At 44.2% G+C, this 25,627-nt stretch overlaps 2 protein-coding genes across 2 annotated transcripts; one reads left to right on the forward strand and one right to left on the reverse strand.

The window, feature by feature from the left end:
* Positions 1-1,214: 1,214 nt before the first annotated feature.
* On the reverse strand, positions 1,215-3,409 carry LOC124698087 (bifunctional TENA2 protein-like). The gene is made up of 3 exons (XM_047230610.1): positions 3,236-3,409; positions 1,794-2,008; positions 1,215-1,710 (listed from the first exon to the last, which is right to left on the reverse strand). Exons 1-3 carry the CDS (start codon positions 3,377-3,379, stop codon positions 1,395-1,397), a joined length of 675 nt encoding a protein of 224 aa, XP_047086566.1. The 5' UTR covers positions 3,380-3,409; the 3' UTR covers positions 1,215-1,394.
* Positions 3,410-7,213: 3,804 nt separating this feature from the next.
* LOC124695412 (probable protein phosphatase 2C 21) lies at positions 7,214-10,753 on the forward strand. Its single transcript, XM_047228266.1, has 9 exons — positions 7,214-7,226; positions 7,822-7,967; positions 8,090-8,159; positions 8,729-8,834; positions 9,354-9,477; positions 10,008-10,124; positions 10,232-10,409; positions 10,514-10,575; positions 10,663-10,753. Exons 1-9 carry the CDS (start codon positions 7,214-7,216, stop codon positions 10,717-10,719), a joined length of 873 nt encoding a protein of 290 aa, XP_047084222.1. The 3' UTR covers positions 10,720-10,753.
* The last annotated feature ends 14,874 nt before the right edge of the window (positions 10,754-25,627 follow it).

Below are 25,627 nucleotides of genomic sequence, written 5' to 3' on the forward strand. Positions count from 1 at the left end.
ATTAGCACGGGGATGTGGTGCCAGTACATCGGCCTCATTGAAGGTTAGCTGCGTCGAGCGGAGCACGCCGCCGCTGCCGCCGGCCTGGTCGTTGTACGCCATCGTCGGTGGGGTGCGTGGGAGGTTCGCGCGGAGGTTGGACGGCGGGGAAAAGCGAGAAGTGCGCCTTGGTGGGGTTTTAAGGGAGGCGGCGGACGCGCATTGAAGGCGTGTGGGTAAGGTAGGTGGACGTCGCGTGGTCAGTCGCCGCCGTTTGGGTTTCCGCGCGGGAGGCCATTAACGCCGATGGCCAACCCCCGCGTCGTTTCCGATGCGAACTGCCGCGTCCTCTCGTTGACAAGGCGTCTACCCGTGAAAATCGTCGTTCCGCGAGACGCCGGCGCGTCCGATTCACGTTCTTGACGAAGAGTCGGCACAAAGTTGCCGGCAATTCTATTAAAATCGAAAAATAGCGCGGGGATCGGCGCCGGTATTGAGGCCGCCCGGTGGAGATGCTGTGATGTCCATCCGACATGAAGCCTCCTTTGTAGTGTAGCGATACATCGCGACGCACGACGGCGCGAGCTCATTGCTGCCGTCGGGAGTTAGCCCTCTCCGCCTCTCCGGCGCGGGATGCGGTGCTCGGGTGTTCCCGCGAGCAAGGAGGGAGGAGCGGGTGTCCTCTGCAGAGCGCTATTGACTGCGCATTGGGCGGGTCAGCCGGAGCAGGGCCCCACAAAGGAGCGGCATCAACGGCGACGGCCGGCAAGCGCGGGGATCCGTGGAGCTTGATACTGGCCTCCGCCAGTTGGCTGGAGCGCGGCGACCGATGAAGGAAGAAACCGCGCAGTCGCCGGCGGCGGCGGCGGCGGCGGTGGAGGGAGGAGAAGAGACGTCCCGCCCCGCCCCGCCCCGCCGTCCTCCGCCTCGCGTGGGCCCCACCGGATGACAGATGTGCCCCGTATCGCGGGCCCTCTGGCACGGACAGCGATCCAACGGGCGGGGCGAACGGAAGGAAAGGAGAGACGAACGAAGACGGCGTCCTCTGCTCTGGGCTCCTTATTTCCCATGTATCTTGTTTCTTTGGACTGTCGAGAACTTTGATTTCTCATCATAAGTTGCAGCGTACTGAAGTACTAGTGTTGTCACGTGAAACCCAAAATGTCCAAGTAACAGTACCGTATTCAGACTTCCGGGATACATGGGGTATGTGGAAAAATACAGTAAAAAGGATGTTTCAGTCTGAACCCACGGTAACATTTATTTCGTCCAAGTAATTGCACGGTGTTCACAAGAGAAATCAGATACATGGGGAAGTACAGTACTACGATGTAAGCCTCGGCCTGAACCCACGGTATCATCTATTTCGTCCAAGTAACTGCTCGGTGGTCAGACTTCCAGGATCTAGATGCCGCTTAGGACTGAGAAGAGCTCATATCCCAGAACCCGATCTCCAGCTCGAGTACACGAAGGAAGGCCTCTTCAGCACTCTTGACAGCATCAGATGTCGCATTTGCCAAGCAGTGATCAGCGATTCGCTGAAGAGACTGGCAGTATTGCTTGAACTCAGGGCTGCCCCATCTCTGGCAGGTCCCCAGCAGCTCCAAGGGCGTCTTATGACCTTCTTCTATACAGAAAGCAAAGCTATCCTGGTACACGGTTTCAATTATCCAAAAGGTAGTTATGGCAACAGTGTAGCTGATCTCTGGATCATTGAAGCTCTGAAGAAACCTGGGAATAACAGTAATAACATAGTCACAATCTTTTAGCTATCTAAGGCTGTACAATTGTGCGAGTATCTGATAGATATCAACCTGCAGTACTCCGTATTAGAAGTGAGGGGAGAAATACCGGCCAGATCAACACTCCATTTAGCAGCTTCCTTCTTGAACCAGGAGAGCTCATCACTAAGAGAAGCCAAACCACCTAGGATTATTTCCATGTCCGAGCTGTCTGATTGCTTGCAACACTTGAGTAGTACACTAGCCAGAAATGCAACAAATTCTCGCACAAACATGTAGTCCTGACCCTGAAATATGGCACATAAACAATATAAAATCCATCATGAGCAATAACAACAAGAGTAAAAATAACCGCTGTGAAAGTGATCTTTAGAAAACCAATAAGAATCTACATTAGTGAAGTATACGATGTCTGAATCTAACTTGCAACAATCAAGAAAATAGTACCAAGTATCAATGCAAAACACTACCCTATTGCATTCGCGGCTAAGCAGCCTTCAAATAGTAGACATTAAAATGAAATCTGTAGTTTCTTTTTTACATATCCTCCATGAAGTACTGTTCGTCCACTGTGCATCAAATAAGTACATGAATATGTAGTACAATTAACAAAAAAGCATCACATTGTGTAAACATAATGTATTTCATATTGTCAGAATGCGCATTGGGAGTTTCATTTTCATAAACAGCTTTATATTATTTCTGCATCAAGAGTGAACCAAATATCTATATGCCCCTGATTGTGGAATCATAACAGGGAACTTCACAGCCTTGACTGCCTAGTAACTGGTACCTGCCAAAGAAAGGTCCAACGTTCTTCAGTCACCCAAATCAATATTACACTGCAGTCCACTGATGAGTGAGCAAGATATTCTGCCGAAAGGGAATTCAGTTTGCTGACTTTTTAAAACTTAAGGCCTATGCCCGGCTTTAAATTAATAAAGCCTCTCATGGCAGAATCCAAACCCCACATACAACTCAACTTAGTTTGCTGACTATATAATCCTCGACAGAACGAACCCCGCAGGCCTGCAACCTGGCAAGAGTCCCAGCACACCTTAGGGGCTTAGGGCATATCCTCACTGCACGCTTTCAGTTCCCATTTCCCATTCTAATGAAAATCTACGGATCGGCCTGAATAAGAAGTCCTAGTCCTCCTACTATGTTGATTTGTAGCATCAATCACCCAAATCTACCCAAATCATGCACACATGCTAAATCGATCAGACGATTCAGTAGCCTTATGAAGTCTCCTCACAACATTTTTTCTTTCTCAGTGTACAGAAGCACCTCAAGTAGTCTAGTTCATTCAAGCCGCGGGATCCGAATCAAGATCCACTGGTAGTGTAAGAGCTAAGAACCCACACAGATTCTTGTAAAGGTTAGTGCTAAGTTAAAGTACAGCAACCGAGCAAGCCAATCAAGCTGTAATCACCGTGTATCAAGTGGTAAGCAAGCTGCGTAAGAGATTGGGGGTGAGAGCCTGAGAGGGGAGAAGCCGAGAAGGTACTGACGAGCCAGCGTTTGAAGGCGGCCAGGTCGACGGTGCCGTCGCGGATGGAGACGGTGAAGGGGTGCCGGGTGGCCCGCTCGTACATCCCGCGGTGCGCCGCCATCCAGGCCGCCGTCGTGCCCTTGTCGGCCCCGCCGATGTCCATGGCTGCCGTCTGAATTTGCGATTAGCTTAGCGGTCGCCTGTTGAGTGTTGACGATAGTAACATTTAGAGATCTCTAACATTTACGAAATTGCGCTCTTGTCCCTCGAAAGGGGGCTATTTGAGCGCGTGGTGTTGCAGTCCTCATTTTGTCCAGTTTATGGGATCATGCTGGCACCCTTTTTTGTTCAATTGAAGAATAGACATGATAAATCAAAATATCCAAGAGATTGGAGTGGGTAAATACATTTTAAATATAATGGAAATAAATATTTACAGGAAATGGTACAAAATTGTAAAATCTAACAACTAACTTCAAATCACATGGAAATCTTGGAATGAAAGAAACTAGACAAGAGATGAGTGGAAAGTTTAAGCCTCGAGAAACAGTGGGTTACATTAGGTACTTGGTCAAGCACAAAGTAGTTAAACTCCATTGGGGTACCCAGAAAAACAAAGTAGTTTAACTTAAGACAACACTTAAACTTTAATTATTTTTGAAACAAGAAAGATTGTGCTAGTTTTATAGATAGTTTTAGGTCTCATATGTGATGTCAATAACCCCTTAGTATAATGTGTGCTGCAAAACATTAAATGCTTTGTACAAAGTACATATCAAGGCAAGTCATGATTTTGTAGGTGACCACCACAAAAGCCCTCACCTTCGCCGGATGATTCCGTCGATCTCCCTCTTGTCCAAAAAAACCGTTCGAGCGATTTGGAGACAGCGGATCTTTGTGCTCACGAGAAGTCTTGGTCTAGTTTTTAGATTTTAATTTCGTCCGTGCAACGTTGTGTAGTAAGTACCTACAGCTCTATCCCGATATGGTGACGTTGGTTCTAATATAGATGTCGACGGTGTGATGGGTATTTGATGTCGGGATGTGGAGTAGAGTTGTCAACCATATTGCTTTTGTCTTGATTTTTCACCAACATTAATAGTCTTATTAACAAGTTCCCCTAGCAGCAACAACATGGAGTTTAATCTCCTCGTTCGACCTTCCTCTTCTTCTCTAGATGGTTGTTCCTTGCTTTAGATCATTGTCATCGTTGCCGTCTTCCCGCCAAATCCGATGACTTCCCCGCCACAGTAACAACAACTCCATGGGTACATCATTGCAAAAAAAAGTTAGAGCATCAAGCTAGGCTCATGAAGCTTCGTATGCTTGTGCAAGTCGGAGACGACGATGAATTTCCCTTGTGCATATATATATTTTTTGACAGTGGTATTTTTGTAATGTTCGGACTTAGGTTAATATATGGCTTCTATCCTTTGTCAAATGAAATAAAAATTGTCCAAGTTAATTCTAGAAAATGATCTAAATCTATTATTGATCAAACAAATACACCCATTCACATAAACTATAACAAACATTTACAATAAAGAATCATTGATCCGCGGAACTGGAACTACCACATTCTCCCCCGTTTATGTCCCGATAACCACAACATGATGTGGATAATGTCGTTGGACTTTCATTCTGTATTCCTTCATTTGCATAAACAAGTATAAATTTAATCAGAAGTCAATGATGTCTATGTTTGACAATGTTTTCAGACAAAACTATGAATATACACAATAAGAAATAAATATAATACCTATGTCTTCATATTTATCATATATTCAGTCAAATTTAGCAAGGTTTGACCCCTGACCAAACTTATATGCCTTGGTTTGTGAAACGGAGTAAGTATTACTCCCTCCATTCACAATTACTTCGCGTTCTAGATTTACTCAAAATTAAAATTTATAAAGGTTGATTAAAAATGAAGAAAAAATATCAAAATTTATAATATCAATTTTCAGTACTGCACAATAAGTTTTATATTGTAGATGTTAATATTTTTTTCTAAATATTTGATCAAATTTTATAAAATTTGACTTTGACTAAATGCAAAACCACATCTGAAGAACTGGTATCGACTTGCTGTGAGCCTGGGAGCACACTGAAGAAGCCCCCATGCGCGCAGTTGGTCGGCCCTAATGTCCAGGCGACAGGAAGCCTCATTTGTAGTGTAGACGATTCAGGCCACCAAACGTAACACCGCGACGCACGACGGCGCGAGCTCATTGCCGCCGTCGGGAGCTCGCCATCTCCGGCGCGGGATGCGGTGCTCGGGCGTTCCCGCGGGCGAGGAGGGAGGAGCGGGAGTCCTCTGCAGAGCGCTATTGACTGCGCATTGGGCGGGTCAGCCGGAGCAGAGCCCCACGAAGGAGCGGCATCAACGGCGACGGCCGGGAAGCGAGGGGATGAGTGGAGGTCGATGCTGGCCTCCGCCGGATTGATGGAGAGCGGCGGTGTTCGGCCAGCGACGGAGGAAGAAACCGCGCAGTCGCCGGCAGCGGCGGCGGCGGAGGGAGGAGAAGAGACGTCCCGCCGTCCTCCGCCTCGCGTGGGCCCCACCGGATGACAGCTATGCCCCGTATCGCGGGCCCGGGGCGGCACGCGAGCCGCGCGTGTGTGGCTCCTGAGCCGTCGGATCGTTCCCAGCTGGCACGGACGGATATCCAACGGCGCGGGATGTGCTCTGTCGGGCGGGCCCGGGTCGGCACGCCAGGCGCGCACGGCCGCGCCTGGACCGTCGGATCGTCCCCAGCTGGCGCGGGCAGCGATCCAACGGCCGGGCCGGGCTGGGACGAGCGAAAGGAAAGGAAAGGGAGAGACGAACGAAGACGGCGTCGCCTGTGTCTGCTTTATTTGCATGCACCCCTGCTCTGCTCTGCGCTCTCTGCTCCGCTCTGCAGGAACACAACCGCTTTTGATTCTCCGGAGCAGCGCAAGGAAAGGTGAGAGCCGATCACGCCGCATTCCCTCCTCCCCCCTCTCTCGTTTTGTCCGCATTCCCCCATCCCCAAACCCCAGCCACGCGACGCCAGCGGCTGGTAAGCTTCCGCCTCCCTCTCTTCTCGCTTCCTCGCCGTCGTGCGGCGGCGCTTCTCCGTTCCTTCTCGCCGCGGTTTGAGCGCTGCTGGGCTGGCGGGGGCCGTGCTTGACTGCTTGTTCGTGGGACACCCCTTTTTTTTTGGGTTCGATTCTGCGTATGCCTCCTCTGATCCTCTCCGTATCTCGCGCCTCGTGCGCTGCGTCGCGCGCGTCGGTTTCCGTCGCTTGCTGCTGCTTTTGGTTTTGAGGTCGGTGGCCTCTTCGCGGTGGGGATGACGACGAGGGCGCTACAGAACACCGAGACGACATGGTGGCCTCTGTTCTCGCCTCGTCGGTCCTGCCTCGTCTGCTGAACCCCGAGACCTTATTTTTTGGGGGGTTCGATTTTGCCTGCGTATCTCGTGTTCCCTGCGCTGCGTCGCGTCGGTTGTTGTCGTTTGCTGCTGTTTTAGATTTCGATGAAGTCGGTAGCGTGTTCATGGTGATTTTAGTCGGAGGAGGAGGAGGGTGCTGAAGAGCACCGAGACGCAATGGTGTCTCTGCTCACCTTCGTCCATCCTGTCTAGTTTCCTGAAGCGCGAGACCCTTTTTTGGGTTCGATTTTTTGCCTGCGCCTCCTTGATCCTGTCCCGTACCTCCTGCTTCCTGCGTTGCGTCGCGTCGCGTCGGTTTTTGTTGCTTGCTGCTGTTTCCGATTTTGAAGTCGGTAGCGACTTCACGGTGATTTTCCTTGGGAGGAGGAGGAGGAGGAGGATGCTGAAGAGCACCGAGCCGCAGTGGCGGCCTCTGCTTCGCCCTCGTCCATCCCGCCTCGTTTATTTTGGTTACTGCTGCTGCGGTTTCTGCTTGGATCCCCAGATCCTTCTCTGCTCGATTTAAATGGCATCTGCCTCTCCTGTCTCTTCCGCCGCGTCAGGTTTTGTTGTTGCGGCAGTTTACTGAAGTTGGTGACATGATCCTTGAAGGTGATTGCCTTGGAGGAGCACGAGGATGCTAGAGAGCACCGATACCCAATGGTGGTCTCTCTTCACCTCGTCGATCCTGTCTCGTTTTTCTCTGTTACTGGCTATTGCTGCGTTTGATTTTTGCGTTCGGTGACATCTTGGTTGGTGGCGATTTATTTCGAGAGGAGGAGGCTATAGGAGCACCGGAAATCCATGGTTGATCTCAGTCCGCCTCTCTTCTGCATCTCATGCTTCTCTTCTGCTAGCCCCTGCTTGTCCATTTTGCGGTTCATGGTGGTTCCATTGTTCGAGGAGGAGTCTAACGAAACGAGCACCCCCAACACGACGGTGTTCATATCCTCTTTTCGAGGCAAACTTGAACAGTCTTCTCTGGATATTTCCATCGTTTTTATTCTTCTCCAAACTGGAGCACTCTGAGTCCTGGTCTAGTATGGTGTCCAGAAATTGCTCTTTCTGTCATTAATTAATTGGAAATGGAGCCACTTAACTGTTTTTTGAACCTTGTTTCTTATCAAGTTTGCTGTGCGCTCTGCAATGTAGTATCAGTACATTCAGTTTACATGTTTGCCAGATTTTGCTGATAAGGAAATCTAAGCAATTGTTTTCATACTGGTATCTTTCAGGAAAGCAAACCCTGCAATGGCTGGTCAGTACATCAAGACTTCTACTAGGGGTGAGAATGCCAGAATTGAGTATGCCACATCATGTATGCAAGGACCTCGCGATGAAATGCAAGATTATGTGAGTAACGTATATTATTACGTGAATCAAGGATAGTTTTTACGTATGCATATAATTTGTTTTGCTTGCTCATTCAGCACTTTGTGAATACTGAATTTGACCCCTACACTTCTTATTTCCAGTACACAGCTATCCTAGATCTAGATGGTTCGGGTTCCACATCATTCTTTGGTGTTTTTGATGGCCATGGAGGTTTGACCTTTCTCTCATACTGTTCCAACATATTCTAAACACTTCAGCTGTTAGCATAACTGATCATCGCATGCATTGATTACAGGAAGTCTTTCATTAAAATCTGCTAGAGTTCATTCCTATCCAAATGTGTATGTCATATGTGAATCTGTCTAGTGCATTATATCCGTGCATGCTTTGTACATTTACTACTTGTCGTGATTTTCATCTGTCGGTATTCTGTACAGTCATGATTGTTCAATGCTGGTACAGTTCAACATACGTGATCAAGTTATACAGTCGGGTCTGTGCTGGGATGCCATAAGGACAAAATGGATTATGCTAAAGTATATATTCAGAGGGGCCAAAATTTTGTGTGATCATTTTCTTCTTTTTTGGGGGGGATTGGTTTTTGTTACCAATACATTCAGTATCTGTAGTGCATGCTCTGTTTCCAGTGATACAAACGTATTGAAGTGATATTTCAGCTAGCATGTTGGTCTTCACATTGCTTCAACATATGAAATTGTACAGGAATATGTGACTGATTCCGTCTTTGTTTTCTGTTATAACTATATTTTATGTTTCAGGACATAGGGTGGCATTGTATTGTTCGAGGAAATTTCATACTGAGCTTGTCAAAGTTCCAGACTATCAAAACAACCTGCATACCGCATTGGAGCATGTGTGCTTCAGGTTTTTACTAATAGATAATTAAATCACGTACTCTACATTTTTTGCTATATAAGTATGGAAAGTTAGATGTGAGCATGTTTGAAGGCGCACGCATTATCGGCACAGGGATGAAGTTTTTAAAACTTATGAATTTAGCTATAGCATGTGAACCCTATGAAATTTTGTTTAAAATATTACAACCTGTGAACTACTCCCTCCGGTCTTATTTAATTGACTCGGATTTAGTATAATTTATACTAAATCCGAGTCAATTAAATAAGACCGGAGGGAGTACACAAGAAAACAAGCAATAAGTGCCTGTACAGATATCATGTGCGTGGACACATGTTCACATAATCTGCACTCAGATGTGTGCACTTCTTATTCAATATTGAAAGGTGAAAGGGCCAGTGTTATAGCGTTGGAGAGAGTGTCAATGTTATACTCATTCCTTCCATAGTTGCAATTGCAACATAAGTTTACTTCTTGTTGCATGTACAGATACGGAATGTGTAATTCTTTAATGCTTAATTGTTGCAGAATTGATCAGGCGTTGAAAAGGTCAGATGAATGGAAGAATCCTGATGCTCCTCCTGCTCCTGCTCCTGGTAATGGAAGTTTCCGAAGCCGTCTCCAGACTAGTCTTTGTTCCTGTTTCGGCAAGGTGATATATCAAGTCCTGAATATTATTTAAGCATTTATCTGCCGAAGAAGTTAGTAAATAATTTTTCTCTGGGATGCTGCTGCATATTATTACGTGTAAAAAGGAATTGGAAGAGATCAATGGGTGTGATAAGGAGGATCTATTGTACTTTTCCGAGATGTGCTTGAAGGTTGCACCGATATGATAAATTATAACCCCAATTTGTGCTCCCTACTTCCGTTGAGTGCCTGGTTTACTGAATTGGAAGCCACATGTTCCTTATGTTCTCATTGCACCTTGGTTGTTAGCGTACTGCCAAAATCGAGGTACTTATTTGAAAAACAAGTATTTTGCCTTGTTTGAGTTGATCACTTGTTTCTTACATTGGGTTGCATCTTTTGTGAATGGCACATAGAAAATATTCTTCCCTGGTGGATTGCTTCTATTGTGAAGGGCACACAGAAAATATTCTTCCTTGGTGGCACTGGTTGATTGTTTCTTCATATGCTGTTTTTCCATATGATTTCAGTTTGGAATCTTTTTTTCTGCAGAAATATGAAGGGCCCCAAATCGAAGGAAGCACAGCATGCGTGGCTCTCATTCGAGGCAACCAGATAATTGTTGGAAATGTTGGTGATTCCCGTTGTGTACTCTCAAGGAATGGTCAGGTACAGTGACTATTTTCTTTTCAAGTTTCTCGGTGGGGCATCCTCTTTTGTCATAATGATTGTGTTCAAGTGGAGCCTGACAATTCTTATATCCATTTTATCGGAAGGCAATTGATTTATCCACCGATCACAAGCCAAATGAACCAGGTGAAAGAGCCAGAATTGAAGCTGCAGGAGGATCAGTAGTCCAGAGGCAAGTCCTTGTACATGATGCATCAGGACGAATGAGGATTGAACTAGGCCCATATCGCGTCGATGGAATAATAGCCGTATCCAGAGCGCTTGGTATGTAGTATTATTTGATATCTTATTTTTGTGTGGATATTTTTCTGTTTCTTGGATCCAATCAATTTATTGTTTGATACACATTTTCACTACTTACATTTCAGGTGATTTTCAGTTCAAGAAGAACAATAGATTGAAGTTGATATGTAATCCTGACATTCACACTGTGAGTTTGTAACTATGTTGTGTGAGCCCAGTTTTAGTTTGTTTCCGATGGGCGTGGTCTGATGGAAATGGCCATTTATTTCTATAGGAGGACATAACTGATGATATTGATTTTCTTCTCATAGCAAGCAATGGTATCTGGTAAGTCCTGAGCTAAAAATAACACAAGAAGATGTTTATTTATGCCTTGCTTCTAAGTGCAATACTTCATCCAGATCTAAGCCACTCCAATTACTATTATCTGTCATGCTTGTTTCATCTTAGGCATAGTATTTATAGCTGGAGGGTTTATACATCTTAAGCATAGTACGTAGTATTAAATTCGATGGTTACGTATCAGGTTGATTTATTATTAGGAAATGTCAGCTTGATATCTTTGATAACTCTACTTTATAAACTCAGTGCTTCATGAGACATTTCTGGCAATAGGAATAGCGTTCCTCTTCACATGGAAGAATGCTAAAGCTAGCAAGAGAGTAAAGCAAACTTACCAGTACCTGCTATTTATGGATCCAGACACTAGTACCCATAGACATATTCTTTGTTCTCCTGTTTCATATTTTATTATTTCGTTTATATATTTACCGTGACAAAATTACACACCTCTTGTTTTCTTCTTCTCCAGGGAAGTCAAGCCAAGTGAAGAGGTGGTTCAAATCTTTGTCAAGACCCTCACTGGCAAGACCATTACACTTGCCGTTAATAATTCTGATTCTGTTGAGGCAGTGAAGACCATGATCCAGGACAAGGAGGGTATTCCCCCAGACCAGCAGCGCCTTCTTTTTGGCGGAATACAACTTGATGCTTCCCAGCCATTGGCATCATATAGCATCGAGAAGGAGTCCACGATTAATCTCTTGCTACGGCTGCGTGGCGGAGGGTGAGAACTTCACTTTGAGTTTTAATTGACTTTTTATTTTGAGCCTCGCAATATATTTATGCAGTAGAATATGTGTGGACTTAATTAATTGTTAATCCTATCAGAAAATCTGAGGATTCTGGCTCCTCTGGGCACTCAACTTTGGGAGAAGCTGCCGGGTGCAACGAGTTGATTTCAAAACAGCCTGGTGATAAAGAGCTGCTCCTGGGTTGGCTGGAACCAAGAGTCAAACATGGAACACCACATCCATTAGTTAATGAGATTGATGTATATTCTCGTGCCCCATCTCTACTAACAGAGAATTACCCAGCTGTCGTCGCAGATGATGGTTCAAAGGAGTGGTATTTCTTTACAAAACTGCAAGCGAAAGGCAACAGCAAAATTCGTCAAAATCGCACCGTGAAGGTTGATGGAGTATCATGGTCCTGGCATGGCGAACATGCAGCTAAGCCAGTATTTGCCACTGCAGAGGGAGGAGAAATAGTGGGCTACAGACATCCTTATACCTTTGCAAAGAAAGGCGAGCAGGGGAAAGTAAGAAGTGGATGGATTATGACTGAATTGGCGCTTAACAGAGATGGACAAAATCAAGTGGTGCTATGCAGAATTCATCAAACAACGTATAAGGTTAGCAAGAAGCGCAAGCGCCGCGGTAGCTCTGGCAGGCTTTCCAGCAAACAACGTGTCTCACAGCAGCCTTCTCCCCTTGCTCCACAGCAGCCTTCTCTCATTGCTCCTCAACAGACGGCACTACCTTGTTTGGCTATTGAACATCCACGCGAGGACCAACTGTTGGTTAAGTTTTTGAAGCCCCGACAGTCATCTGGAGTCATGGTGCATGAAGTGCCAAATGTTTATGTGATGTCTCCTGCTGTGTTATCAGAGTCTTACCAAGCTACCATCACCAGCGATGGGACAGTTGCTTGGTACTTTTATACAAGCAGCTACGCTGAAGTAGTCTCTTCACAAATAGTGAAGTGGTCAGATAATTTAGAGCCTGAATGTATTCTCTGTGACTCATATGATTGTCCGATTGGCCAAGTCCAGAAGCTACACTACTTTGAATCTGTGGAGGACACTGGTGAAGCTTTGGCTGCAGGCTACAAAATACTGCAGTATAGTCGACAAGGTTCTGATGTCGTTATGTGTAAACTAATGCCCCCAAGGAAGACTGCTGAGACAGGTTAGTGAACTTTTTAGAATTACTCGTACTGTTTAGTATTGTGCCTCAGTTTCATTTTCTGTTTGCTCTATTGGCTACTAATCTGGATCAATGCTTATGAAATACTGTAGTTATTTTTGTCTGTACTGTCTAGTTCCTGAATGTTGACTGTTAATCACTGGGCATGTTAACTTGTGTTTCTTTCATAGCCAACCCAATTTAACCTTGTATAATGTGCCACACTTGTTTTACTCCCTCCATTTCAATGAATAAGGCCTCCTCGTTTTCTGTGTTTTTCTTTGACAAAAAATTACTCCAAATATATATAGATTGTTGATATAAAATTAGCATCATTAGAAAGTGTTTTTCGATAAGAATCCACGATACTAGTTACTACAGTATAATTAATATTTTGTTGCTCATTTTTTTGGTCAAAGTTCGTCTTGGAATACTTGTGCGACTTTTCATCGAAACAGAGGTAGTACTGTCTATCTTGCTGATCATGTTGACAATCAGTTAATGTATGCTTGCGTTTGAATAAGTTCAAGGTTTGTTAGTTATATAACACGCTTGTTCCTGAATGATGATTGTTCCATCACTAGGGCATGTTAGCTTGTCTTTCTTCCGTAGCCCACCTGAACTTAACCTTGTTTCTGTGTCCCATGCATATTTTATTGTCCATTTAGCCATCTGCTCTGCTCAAACTGTAACATGGGATCTTAATATTTTCAATAGTTCTACTTGCTTTTTGATAATCACTTGATTATTGTTGTTCTTAAGCCCATAAACTAGCTGGCTTTGCTTTATCTCTGTGCTCTTAATTTTTAGTTCTTCACTTAATTGTAGGGAGCAAAGCTGATGAACCAAGTGCTTCCGGTGATCCACTGGCAAGCAAGGGTGGTGCTGTTCTCATGGTCTGCAGAACCTGTGGTAAGAAGGGTGACCACTGGACCTCAAAGTGCCCCTACAAGGACCTTGCTCCAGCACCAGATAGTCTGGACAGGCCTCCTACTTCCGAAGGACCTCCAACACTGGGTGGTGGTGGTGCTGCAAAGGGATCATACGTTGCTCCAAGATTGAGGGCTGGCGCAGTGCAAGATGCTGGACAAGACATGAAGCGCAGGAACGATGAGAACTCTGTTCGTGTTACCAATCTCTCAGAGGACACCCGTGAGCCTGACGTCCTCACCAAAGCTGACACCCGTGACCACTGTGAATCCAAGGCTGACACCAAAGCTGAAATCAAGGCCGCGGAGGAATAGCTGCGCAGACAGAGTTTTGAATTTTGATCGAGAAGAGAAAGGTGATGCTGAGCTGGAAGGTTTTACAGTGCTATTTTTGCTCGACAGAATCGTTGTGTTGCCAATCTACGGTGTAGGATGATATGATACCACTCAGACTAGCTCAACAGTTGCTCTTACTTTGGTAGCGCTTCCTGGTGTAGGATGATATGATACACGCGCTCTGGTTTCTTGTTCTTCTGATCTTGGATGCTGAGGATGCTTAATGGGGTAGTATTTCTACGGATGATTGCTGCTTTCATATTTTGCGGGGATGCTTACTGCCTTCATGATTAATTCGACAATTCTATGCGATGCAATGTTATGCTCTGTTTTTTTTTATGTCTGGTATGTATTTCGGATGAAGACATTAGAGATTAGACCATTCGCAAAAAAAATAGACAGTACAATCATGACGTTTACGTGTCAGTGTTTCGAATGGCCCTTGACTTGTATCCCAATTAGCTTTATTTAGGTGCGGTCAAAGACGAGACTGCCAGCAGCCTGCGTCGCAAGTTGTTTGTCCAAGTGTCGTTACTTTCTTTGGACTGCAGCCATGAACAGAATTTCGACAGCTGATGCGCTTCAGCGAAGAGGATGACCGAATGATTATTTTTGTGCTCTCTGCATCCGGAACCTGGAGATACCCCTACACCTCCTAACGGAGTGTACTTGGGCCAAACAGATTTGGAGTCAGCTAGCACATCTGTTTCAGTTACCATCGCTGAATCCAACCACTTGGAATGACCCTGCATCAATCCGCGATTGGTTGCAGCTTAGCATTGGAAGAACGTCTACACATCACAGAAAAGGAGCATACTCCATGGTCATGCTTGGAAGCTGGGAAATCTGGCGTGAGAGTAATAGACGTGTTTTCGAGAAAGAAGAACTCTCTGTAGTTGACTTAGTTCGTAGAAGCAACAATATTGTCTATTTAGCCAGGATTTCATGATGGTAGGCTATTCCGAAATGTTGTCTTAACACTAGTAGGAAAACCATTATAGGTAGAAATGGTATCTGTGGCGCACCTAAAATGTGCCCCACAAAAATTATTTCTGTGGCGCACCAAAAATATGCGTCACAGAAATTTTTATTTCCGTGGCGCACGGACGGACTGGTGCGCCACAGAATGTCGACTTTCTGTGGCCCATGTGGACAGATGCGCCACAGAATTTCCATGGGGCCACGCGGGGTCCAGCACTGCACATGGGCGAAGAGAATTCTGTGGCGCATGGTGGCATGTGCGCCACAGAAGTTCAAAATTCTGTGGCGCATGGTGGCAAGTGCGCCACAGAAGTTAATATTTCTGTGGCGCACCAAAAATATGCGCCACCGAATTCTGCAAGATTTTTTCTCCCAACGCAACTCCACCCCCCCGTGGATCGCCTTTTTTACCTTTGTAAAAAAAGAAAGAAATAGATAGAAATTTCAAAAAATAAAATCCTTCAAGATTCCCATATAATATGTCATCTAGCATCACTAGAAAATAACAAACATGAATTTCGATTTTTTTTGCAAAATTGCGTGGGAAAATCATCAAACTGGTTTTCTGGTTGCATACGAACTCGAAAAAAAACGCAAAATATATCAAAATGTTTCCACGAAAATTCTACATTCGAATTCACCTGGGCTTGCCCGGTTGGACAATTTTTAGAATCGCCAAATTCGAAAAGAGTAAAAAGTTTCGGCCAGTTAAAGAGTTTTTCCTGCAAAATGCAAAAAAAAGAAAAAAAAATTATGTGGCGCACCATGTGGAGGTGCGCCACAGAAGTTTGGCCGAAATTTTTTGAATTTTTCCGGCGCCAATCTCCTACTCCTCTTCTCCTCCACCACTTCTCCTCTCACTTCTTCATCTCCTCACTTCTCCTCCCACCACCACCACCTCCCTTCTCCGGTGACCACCACCTCCCTTCTCCGGTGACCACCACCACCTTCTCCGGCGAGCACCTCCGGCGACCACCACCACCACCACCTCCTCCGGCGACCACCTCCGGCCACCACCACCACCACCTCCTCCGGCGAGCACCACCACCACCTCCTCCGGCGAGCACCTCCGGCCACCACCACCACCACCACCTCCGGCCACCACCATCACCACCACCAACACAAACACCACCACCACCACCACCTCCTCCTCCTCCTCCGGCCATCTCCACCACCACCACCAAAAAAACGGCGAAATTCCTAAAACATCTATGATAACTACGTTGCTCGCCATCAAAAAGGCTTCAGTACGAGCAACGCATGGAAGACGAATAAACATGTGCTGCCTAGATCGCAAGATGCGATCTAGGCAGCATGGTGCTTACCCGGAAGAAACCCTCGAGACGGGGAGTTGGCGATGCGCCGAGATTGGTTTGTGTTGAACGTTGGTTGTTGTTTATTTCATAAACCCTAGATACATATTTATAGTCCGGGGGACTTTCTAATTCAAGCGTGCACCTAACCGTGCACGGGTTAAACTCTAACTTCTAAACGACACGTAACCTACTATGTTACAGATACACGGGCAATTAGCCCAAACTCGGTACACAAGGCCGATTCATGTATTTCTTCTATGTATATTCTTCAATCGCGGCCCACCTCTGACCCGGTCAAATTCTGGTGATAACAGCGGCGGCGAGGCGACTCCGGCGAAGTTCCGGCGGGATTCCGGCACGGCGGAGAAGAGGCTCAGGGCGGCGCTGCGCAGAGAGGTTGAAGGGGGGTGAATGAGGGTTAAGGGGTCGACGGCGGATATTTATAGGCCGGAGGGACGAGATTCGTGCTCCGCATCCTGTGGTCGGAACGCAAGCATCGCGCCGTTGGATGTGTGACACGTGTCCCAAACCCTAAACGGTAAAAATGGCTAGAGATAAGTTACCGCGCAAATCGCGCGAAAATGGCGCCAGAGTGGCGGAACCGTTTGAGTCTCTTAAGATTCCGTGTAAGCAGCGCGAAGATAAGAAATTCTCATTCGAAGCAGGGGGAACCCGGAAGCGTATTCAAATCGTCGATGGATGAAGTCCCGCAGAATGAGAGCATTTTCCGACTAAAGGTCGGGAAAAGAAGAAAATGTGAAGTTGGAGTTCTTCAAGTTTCTCCGCGTTACTAATATTGTCGGAGACCATGATGGACTGGCGAGGCGGAAGCAGCAGGCGAAACTCGGAGAACTCTGGGGGCTACTGTTGTGGGTATACTTCATGGGTGTACCATCGACAGTGCCTAGATCCGGCAAACCCGGGTGGCCCACAGATGGTGATGAGGCATGTGGCCCATCGGGCGGCCCGAGCTTGCCGTTGATCATGAAGGAGGAAGTCCGGCCCAGGATCGATAGCTCGGATCCGTACCGACATTAGGAGGAACCCGGTGGAGGCCCATGAGGAACCCGGATCCAGTACGACGTATATGGAAGGCGGATCCGTGACGTACACGGCAAGACATTGTACCAAAGTTAGGTTATCTGTAATCCGGCTAGGACTCTCCATGTAAACTCTAGATCCGTGCGCCTTTATAAGCCGGATCCCGGGAGCCCTAGAGGCACAAAAAGACAACTCATTGTAACAACGCGAAAGCGCCCAGATATTTCCAGACAAGCAGCAGTAGGCCCTGTCATCGTGCAGGTGTTCCGAAGCTGGGTAACTCGCGTACCATCGTCCCGTGTGCACTCCGCCCTATGGCCCCTACTTCTTCTCCCCCTCGTGAGGATCCCTCCTCCGAGGTACCGTCGATTAGGCAACGACACCTAAGCTCCAGAGGATAGTCGCGAATAGTCACAGCCACCTCTGCGGGGCGGAAAACACCAGAGAGAAAAGAGCTCTCCGGCGGGCAGGAATCCCCCGGGGAAATTCCCTCCCGGAGGGGGAAATCGACGCCATCGTCACCGTCATCGAGCTGGACATCATCTCCATCACCATCGTCATCATCTCCATCATCATCACCGCCATCTCCACCGCTGCACCTCGTCACCGCTGTAACGATTTGGGTTGGATCTTGATTGTTTGATAGGGGAAACTCTCCCGTGTTGATTTCTACTTGTTATTGATGCTATTGAGTGAAACCATTGAACCAAGGTTTATGTTCAGATTGTTATTCATCATCATATCACCTCTGATCATGTTCCATATGATGTCTCGTGAGTAGTTCGTTTAGTTCTTGAGGACATGGGTGAAGTCTAAATGTTAGTAGTGAACTATGGTTGAGTAATATTCAATGTTATGATATTTAAGTTGTGGTGTTATTCTTCTAGTGGTGTCATGTGAACGTCGACTACATGATACTTCACCTTTATGGGCCTAGGGGAATACATCTTGTACTCGTTTGCCAATTGCGGGGTTGCCGGAGTGACGAAACCTAAACCCCCGTTGGTATATCGATGCAGGAGGGATAGCGGGATCTCGAGTTTAAGGCCGTGGTTAGATTTATCTTAATTACTTTCTTGTAGTTGCGGATGCTTGCAAGGGGTATAATCACAAGTATGTATTAGTCCTAGGAAGGGCGGTGCATTAGCATAGGTTCACCCACACAACACTTATCAAAACAATGAAGATTAATTAGTCGTATGAAGCGAAAGCACTAGACTAAATTCCCGTGTGTCCTCAAGAACGTTTGGTCATTATAAGTAAACAAACCGGCTTGTCCTTTGTGCTAAAAAGGATTGGGCCACTTGCTGCAATTATTTCTCTCGCATTTTACTTACTCGTACTTTATTTATCTGCTATATCAAAACCCCCTGAATATTTGTCTGTGAGCATTTACAGTGAATCCTTCATCGAAACTGCTTGTCAACACCTTCTGCTCCTCGTTGGGTTCGACACTCTTATTTATCGAAAGTACTACGATACACCCCCTATACTTGTGGGTCATCAGCGGCGTCTCAGTAACTTTTCTCGTATCGTGGCTCTCGGTGATAGGGTTTTCGCGACGGAGAGAATATATAGGTGAAGGGGCAGAGTCGGGGGACGCTCGGGGGGCCCACCCCATAGGGCGATGCGCCCAGGGATGGGGCCGCGCCCCCCTAGGGTGTGGCCGCCTCGTCGCCCCTCTTCGTCTCCTCTTCGGACTTCTGGAAGGCTCCGTGGAAAATAAGACCGTGGGCTTTTGTTTCGTGCAATTCCGAGAATATTTCCTGTGTAGGATTTCTGAAACCAAAAACAGCAGAAAACAGGAACTGGCGCTTTGGCATCTTGTTAATAGGTTAGTGCCGGAAAATGCATAAAATGATGTAAAGTGTATATAAAACATGTGAGTATTGTCATATAACTAGCATGGAACATAAGAAATTATAGATACGTTTGAGACGTGTCAAGCATCCCCAAGCTTAGTTCCTACTCACCCTCGAGTAGGTAAACGATAACAAGGATAATTTCTGAAGTGACATGCTACTATCATAATCTTGATCAATACTATTGTAAAGCATATGAGATGAATGAAGTGATTCGAAGCAATGGTCTAGATGATGAATAAACAACTGAATCATATAGCAAAGACTTTTCATGAATAGTACTTTCAAGACAAGCATCAATAAGTCTTGCATAAGAGTTAACTCATAAAGCAATAGATTCTTAATAGAAGGTTTTGAAGCAACACAAAGGATGATTAAGTTTCAGCAATTGCTTTCAACTTGTAACATGTATATCTCATGGATAGTTGTCAACATAAAGCAATATAACAAGTGCAATAAGTAAACATGTAAGAATCAGTGCACACAGTTGACACAAGTGTTTTTTTCTAAGATAGAAAGAAGTAGGTAAACTGACTCAACATAAAGTAAAAGAAAGGCCCTTCGCAGAGGGAAGCATGGATTACTCATGTGCTAGAGCTTTTTATTTTGAAAACATGGAAACAATTTTGTCAACGGTAGTAATAATTCATATGTGTTATGCATAAAACCTCCTATAAGTTGCAAGCCTCATGCATCGAATACCAATAGTGCCCGCACCTTGTCCTAATTAGCTCGGACTTCCATGGATTATCATTGCATTACATATGTTTCAACCAAGTGTCACAAAGGGGTACCTCTATGCCACCTGTACAAAGGTCCAAGGAGATAGATCGCATTTGATTTCTCAGTTTTGATAGATCTCAACTTAAGGACATCCATATTGGGACAACATAGAAAACAGATAATGGACTCCTCTTAAATGCTTAAGCATTCAACAACAGATAATATTCTCATAAGAGATTGAGGATTAATGTCCAAGCTGAAACTTCCACCATGATACATGGCTTTGGTTGGCGGCCCAATGTTCTTCTCTAACAATATGCATACTCAAACCATTTAATCATGAGAAATCTCCCTTACTTCGGACAAGACGAACATGCATAGCAACTCACATGATATTCAACAAAGGTGTAAAAAGTTGATGGCGTCCCCGTAAAACATGGTTACCGCTCAACAAGCAACTTATAAGAACTAAGATACATAAGCGACATATTCATTACCACAATAGTTTTTAGGCTACTTTCCCATGAGCTATGTATTGCAAAGACAAGGAATGAAATTTTAAAGGTAGCACGCAAGCAATTTACTTTGGAATGGTAGAAAAATACCACATAGTAGGTAGTTATGGTGGACACAAATGGCATAGGTTTTGGCTCAAGGTTTTTGGATGCACGAGAAGCATTTCCTCTCAGTACAAGGCTTTGGCTAGCAAGGTTGTTTGAAGCAAACACAAGTATGAACCGGTACAGAAAAACTTACATAAGAACATATTGCAAGAATTATAAGACTCTACACTGTCTTCCTTGTTGCTCAAACACTTTTACTAGAAAATATCTAGACCTTAGAGAGACCAATCATGCAAACCAAATTTCAACAAGCTCTACAGTAGTTCTCCACTAATAGGTTTAAACTACATGATGCAAAACCTTAAACATGATCTACTTGAGAGCTCAAAACAATTGCCAAGTATCAAATTATTCAAGACAATATACCATTTACCACATGAAGCATTTTCTGTTTCCAACCAAATAGCAATCAATGAAGCGGCTTTCAACTTCGCCATGAACATTAAAGTAAAGCTAAGAACACCAGTGTTCATATGAAAAAGCGGAGCGTGTCTTTCTCCCACACAATGAATGCTAGGATCCGAATTTATTCAAACATAAACAAAAATAAAAACAAACAGACGCTCCAAGTAAAGAACATAAGATGTGACGGAATAAAAATATAGTTTCACTAGAGGTGACCTGATAAGTTGTTGATGTAGAAGGGGATGCCTTGGGCATCCCCAAGCTTAGATGATTGAGTCTTCTTGAAATATGCAGGGATGAACCACGGGGGCATCCCCAAGCTTAGACTTTTCACTCTTCTTGATCATATCATATCATCCTCCTCTCTTGACCCTTGAAAACTTCCTCCACACCAGACTCAAAACAATCTCATTAGAGGGTTAGTGCATAATCAAAAATTCACATGTTCAGAGAGGACACAATCATTCTTAACACTTCTGGATATTACCCAAAGCTACTGAAAGTTAATGGAACAAAGAAATCCACTCAACACAGTAAAAGAGGCAATGCGAAATAAAAGGCAGAATCTGTCAAAACAGAACAGTCCGTAAAGACGAATTTTTTCGAGGAACTTAACAGGCTCAGATGAAAAAGCTCAAATTGAATGAAAGTTGCGTACATATCTGAGGATCACGCATGAAGTTGTTCATCATTTTACGAGTTTCCTACAGAGAGATCTACTCAAATTCGTGACAGGTAAAAATCTGTTCCTGCGCAGGAATCCAAATCTAGTATCAACTTTACTATCAAAGACTTTACTTGGCACAATAACATGATAAGGAGAGGTTGCTACAGTAATAAAAACTTCCAAGACACAACAAAACAGTAGCAAAATAAAAACATCATGGGTTATCTCCCAAGAAGTGCTTTTCTTTAACGCCTTTCAGCTAGGCGCAGAAAGTGCAAATCAAGTAACATCGAGAGAAGAAGCATCAACGTCATAATTTGTTCTAATAATAGAATCAAAAGGCAACTTCATTATCTTTCTAGGGAAGTGTTCCATAACTTTCTTAAGAGGGAATTGATATTTAATATTTCCTTCTTTCATATCAATAATAGCACCAACAGTTCGAAGAAAGGGTCTTCCCAAAACAATAGGACAAGATGCATTGCATTCAATATCCAAGACAACAAAATCAACGGGGACAAGGTTATTTTTAACCGTAATGTGAACATTATCAATTCTCCCCAAAGGTCTCTTTATAGAATTATCAGCAAGATTAACATCCAAATAACAATTTTCCAAAGGTGGCAAGTCAAGCATATCATAAAGTTTCTTAGGCATAACAGAAATACTTGCACCAAGATCACATAAAGCATTACAATCAAAATCATTGACTTTCATTTTAATGATGGGCTCCCAACCATCTTCTAACTTCCTAGGAATAGAAGCTTCAAGTTTTAATTTCTCTTCTCTAGCTTTAATGAGAGCATTTGTAATATGTTTTGTAAAGGCTAAATTTATAGCACTAGCATTAGGACTTCTAGCAAATTTTTGTAAGAACTTAATAATTTCAGAAATATGACAACTATCAAAATCTAAACCATTATGATCTACAACATCCTGAAAAATTTCAGCACTTTTATCACAAACAGTTTCAGCAATTTCAGGCAGTTTTGCACGCTTTGCAGTAGAATTAGAAACATTGCCAACACCAATTATTTTACCATTGATAGTAGGAGGTTTAGCAACATGTGAAGCATCAACATTACTAGTGGTGTTAATAGTCCAAACTTTAGCTACATTATTCTCTTTAGCAAGTTTTTCTCTTTCTTCTCTTTCCCACCTTGCATGCAATTCAGCCATCATTCTAATATTATCATTAATTCGAACTTGGATAGAGTTTGTTGTAGCAAATGACTTAATATCTTTATCTTCATTAGGCATAACTTTCAATTTTAGAAGATCAACATCAGCAGCAAGACTATCAACCTTAGAAGCAAGAACATCAATTTTACCAAGCTTTTCTTCAACAGATTTGTTAAAAGCGAGTTTGTGTACTAATAAATTCTTTAAGCATGACTTCAAGACCAGAGGGTGCACTCCTACTATTGTTGTTAGAATTACCATAAGAATTACCATAACCATTACCATTATTAGAAGGATATGGCCTATAGTTGTTACCAAAATTATTCTTATAAGCATTGTTGTTGAAATTATTACTTTTAATGAAGTTCACATCAACATGCTCTTCTTGAGCAACCCATGAAGCTAAAGGAACATTATTAGGATCAACACTAGATCTACCATTAACAAGCATAGACATAATAACATCAATCTTATCACTCAAAGAGGAGGTTTCTTCAACAGAATTTACCTTCTTACCTTGAGGAGTCCTTTCGGTGTGCCATTCAGAGTAGTTGATCATCATATCATCAAGAAGCTTTGTTGCAGCACCCAAAGTGATGGACATAAAAGTACCTCCAGCAGCTGAATCCAATAGGTTCCTCGAAGAAAAATTCAATCCTGCATAAAAGGTTTGGATGATCATCCAAGTAGTTAGTCCATGGGTAGGGCAATTCTTTACCAAAGATTTCATTCTTTCCCATGCTTGGGCAACATGTTCATTATCCAATTGCTTAAAATTCATTATGCTACTTCTCAAAGATATAATTTTAGCAGGAGGATAATATCTTCCAATGAAAGCATCTTTACATTTAGTCCATGAATCAATACTATTCTTAGGCAAAGATGTCAACCAATCTTTAGCTCTTCCTCTTAAGGAGAAAGGAAACAATTTTAGTTTTATAATATCCCCATCTACATCCTTATACTTTTGCATTTCACAAAGTTCAACAAAATTATTAAGATGGGCAGCAGCATGATCGAGTACTAACACCGTGAAAATTGCTCTCTCATAACAAGATTTAGTAAAGCAGGTTTAATTTCATAAAATTCTGCTGTAGTAGCAGGTGGAGCAATAGGAGTGCATATAAAATCATTATTATTGGTGCTAGTGAAATCACACAACTTAGTGTTCTCAGGAGTATTCATTTTAACAACAATAAAAATAAACTAAGCAAACCGAATTAAATAAAGTAAAGCAAGTAATTAATTTTTTTGTGTTTTTGATATAAAGAAAGCAATCAAAACAGAAAATAAAATAAAGTAAAGCAAGACAATAAACAAAGTAAAGAGATTGGATGTGAGAGAATCCCCTTGCAGCGTGTCTTGATCTCTCCGGCAACGGCGCCAGAAAAAGAGCTGCTTGTGACGGTAAAGCACACGTCCGTTGGGAACCCCAAGAGGAAGGTATGATGCGTACAACAGCAAGTTTTCCCTCAGTAAGAAACCAAGGTTATCGAACCAGTAGGAGATGAAGGCCACGTGAAGGTTGTTGGTGAAGGAGTGTAGTGCGGCGCAACACCAGGGATTCCGGCGCCAACGTGGAACCTGCACAACACAATCAAAATACTTTGCCCAACTTAACAGTGAGGTTGTCAATCTCACCGGCTTGCTGTAAACAAAGGATTAAATGTATGGTGTGGAGAATGATATTTGTTTGCAAAGAACAACAGAGAACAATGATTGCAGTAGGTTGTATTTCAGATGTAAAAGAATGGACCGGGGTCCATAGTTCACTAGTGGTGTCTCTCCAATAAGATAAATAGCATGTTGGGTGAACAAATTACAGTTGGGCAATTGACAGAATAGAGATGCACATACATATCATGATGACTACTATGAGATTTACTTAGGGCATTACGACAAAGAACATAGACCGCTATCCAGCATGCATCTATGCGTAAAAAGTCCACCTTCGGGTTAGCATCCGCACCCCTTCCAGTATTAAGTTGCAAACAACAGACAATTGCATTAAGTACGGTGCGTAATGTAATCAACACAAATATCCTTAGACAAAGCATTGATGTTTTATCCCTAGTGGCAACAGCACATCCACAACCTTAGAACTTTCTGTCACTCTGTCCCGCATTCAATGGAGGCATGAACCCACTATCGAGCATAAATACTCCCTCTTGGAGTCACAAGTATCAACTTGGCCGAGCCTCTACTAGCAACGGAGAGCATGCAAGAACATAAACAACACATATATGATAGATCGATAATCAACTTGACATAGTATTCAATATTCATCGGATCCCAACAAACACAACATGTAGCATTACAAATAGATGATCTTGATCATGATAGGCAGCTCACAAGATCTAAACATGATAGCACAAGAGGAGAAGACAACCATCTAGCTACTCGCTATGGACCCATAGTCCAAGGATGAACTACTCACGCATCAGTCCGGAGGCGGGCATGGTGATGTAGAGCCCTCCGGTGATGATTCCCCTCTCCGGCAGGTGCCGGAGGCGATCTCCCGAATCCCCGAGATGGGATTGGCGGCGGCGGCGTCTCAGTAACATTTCTCGTATCGTGGCTCTCGGTGATAGGGTTTTCTCGACGGAGAGAATATATAGGCGAAGGGGCAAAGTCAGGGGACGCTCGAGGGGCCCACCCCATAGGGCGGCGCGCCCAGGGCTGGGGCCGCTCCCCCCTAGGGTGTGGCCGCCTCGTCGCCCCTCTTCGTCTCCTCTTCGGACTTCTGGAAGGCTCCGTGGAAAATAAGACCGTGGGCTTTTGTTTCGTCCCTTTCCGAGAATATTTCCTGTGTAGGATTTCTGAAAGCAAAAACAGCAGAAAACAGGAACTGGTGCTTCGGCATCTTGTTAATAGGTTAGTGCCGGAAAATGCATAAAAATGATGTAAAGTGTATATAAAACATGTGAG

Source organism: Lolium rigidum, chromosome 3 (genome assembly GCF_022539505.1).
Source record: "Lolium rigidum isolate FL_2022 chromosome 3, APGP_CSIRO_Lrig_0.1, whole genome shotgun sequence".
NCBI lineage: Eukaryota > Viridiplantae > Streptophyta > Magnoliopsida > Poales > Poaceae > Lolium > Lolium rigidum.

Bases quoted from the DNA above. Each gene is read 5' to 3' on its own strand.
- LOC124698087 (XM_047230610.1), bottom strand. From the start codon at position 3,379: ATGGACATCGGCGGGGCCGACAAGGGCACGACGGCGGCCTGGATGGCG. The intron at 2,009-3,235 runs GTCAGTACCTTC...GCCATATTTCAG, and splicing joins CCGCCTTCAAACGCTGGCTC to GGTCAGGACTACATGTTTGT. The intron at 1,711-1,793 runs GTTGATATCTAT...TGTTATTCCCAG, and splicing joins TCTAATACGGAGTACTGCAG to GTTTCTTCAGAGCTTCAATG.
- LOC124695412 (XM_047228266.1), top strand. The intron at 7,968-8,089 runs GTGAGTAACGTA...TCTTATTTCCAG, and splicing joins GCGATGAAATGCAAGATTAT to TACACAGCTATCCTAGATCT. The intron at 10,410-10,513 runs GTATGTAGTATT...CTTACATTTCAG, and splicing joins AGCCGTATCCAGAGCGCTTG to GTGATTTTCAGTTCAAGAAG.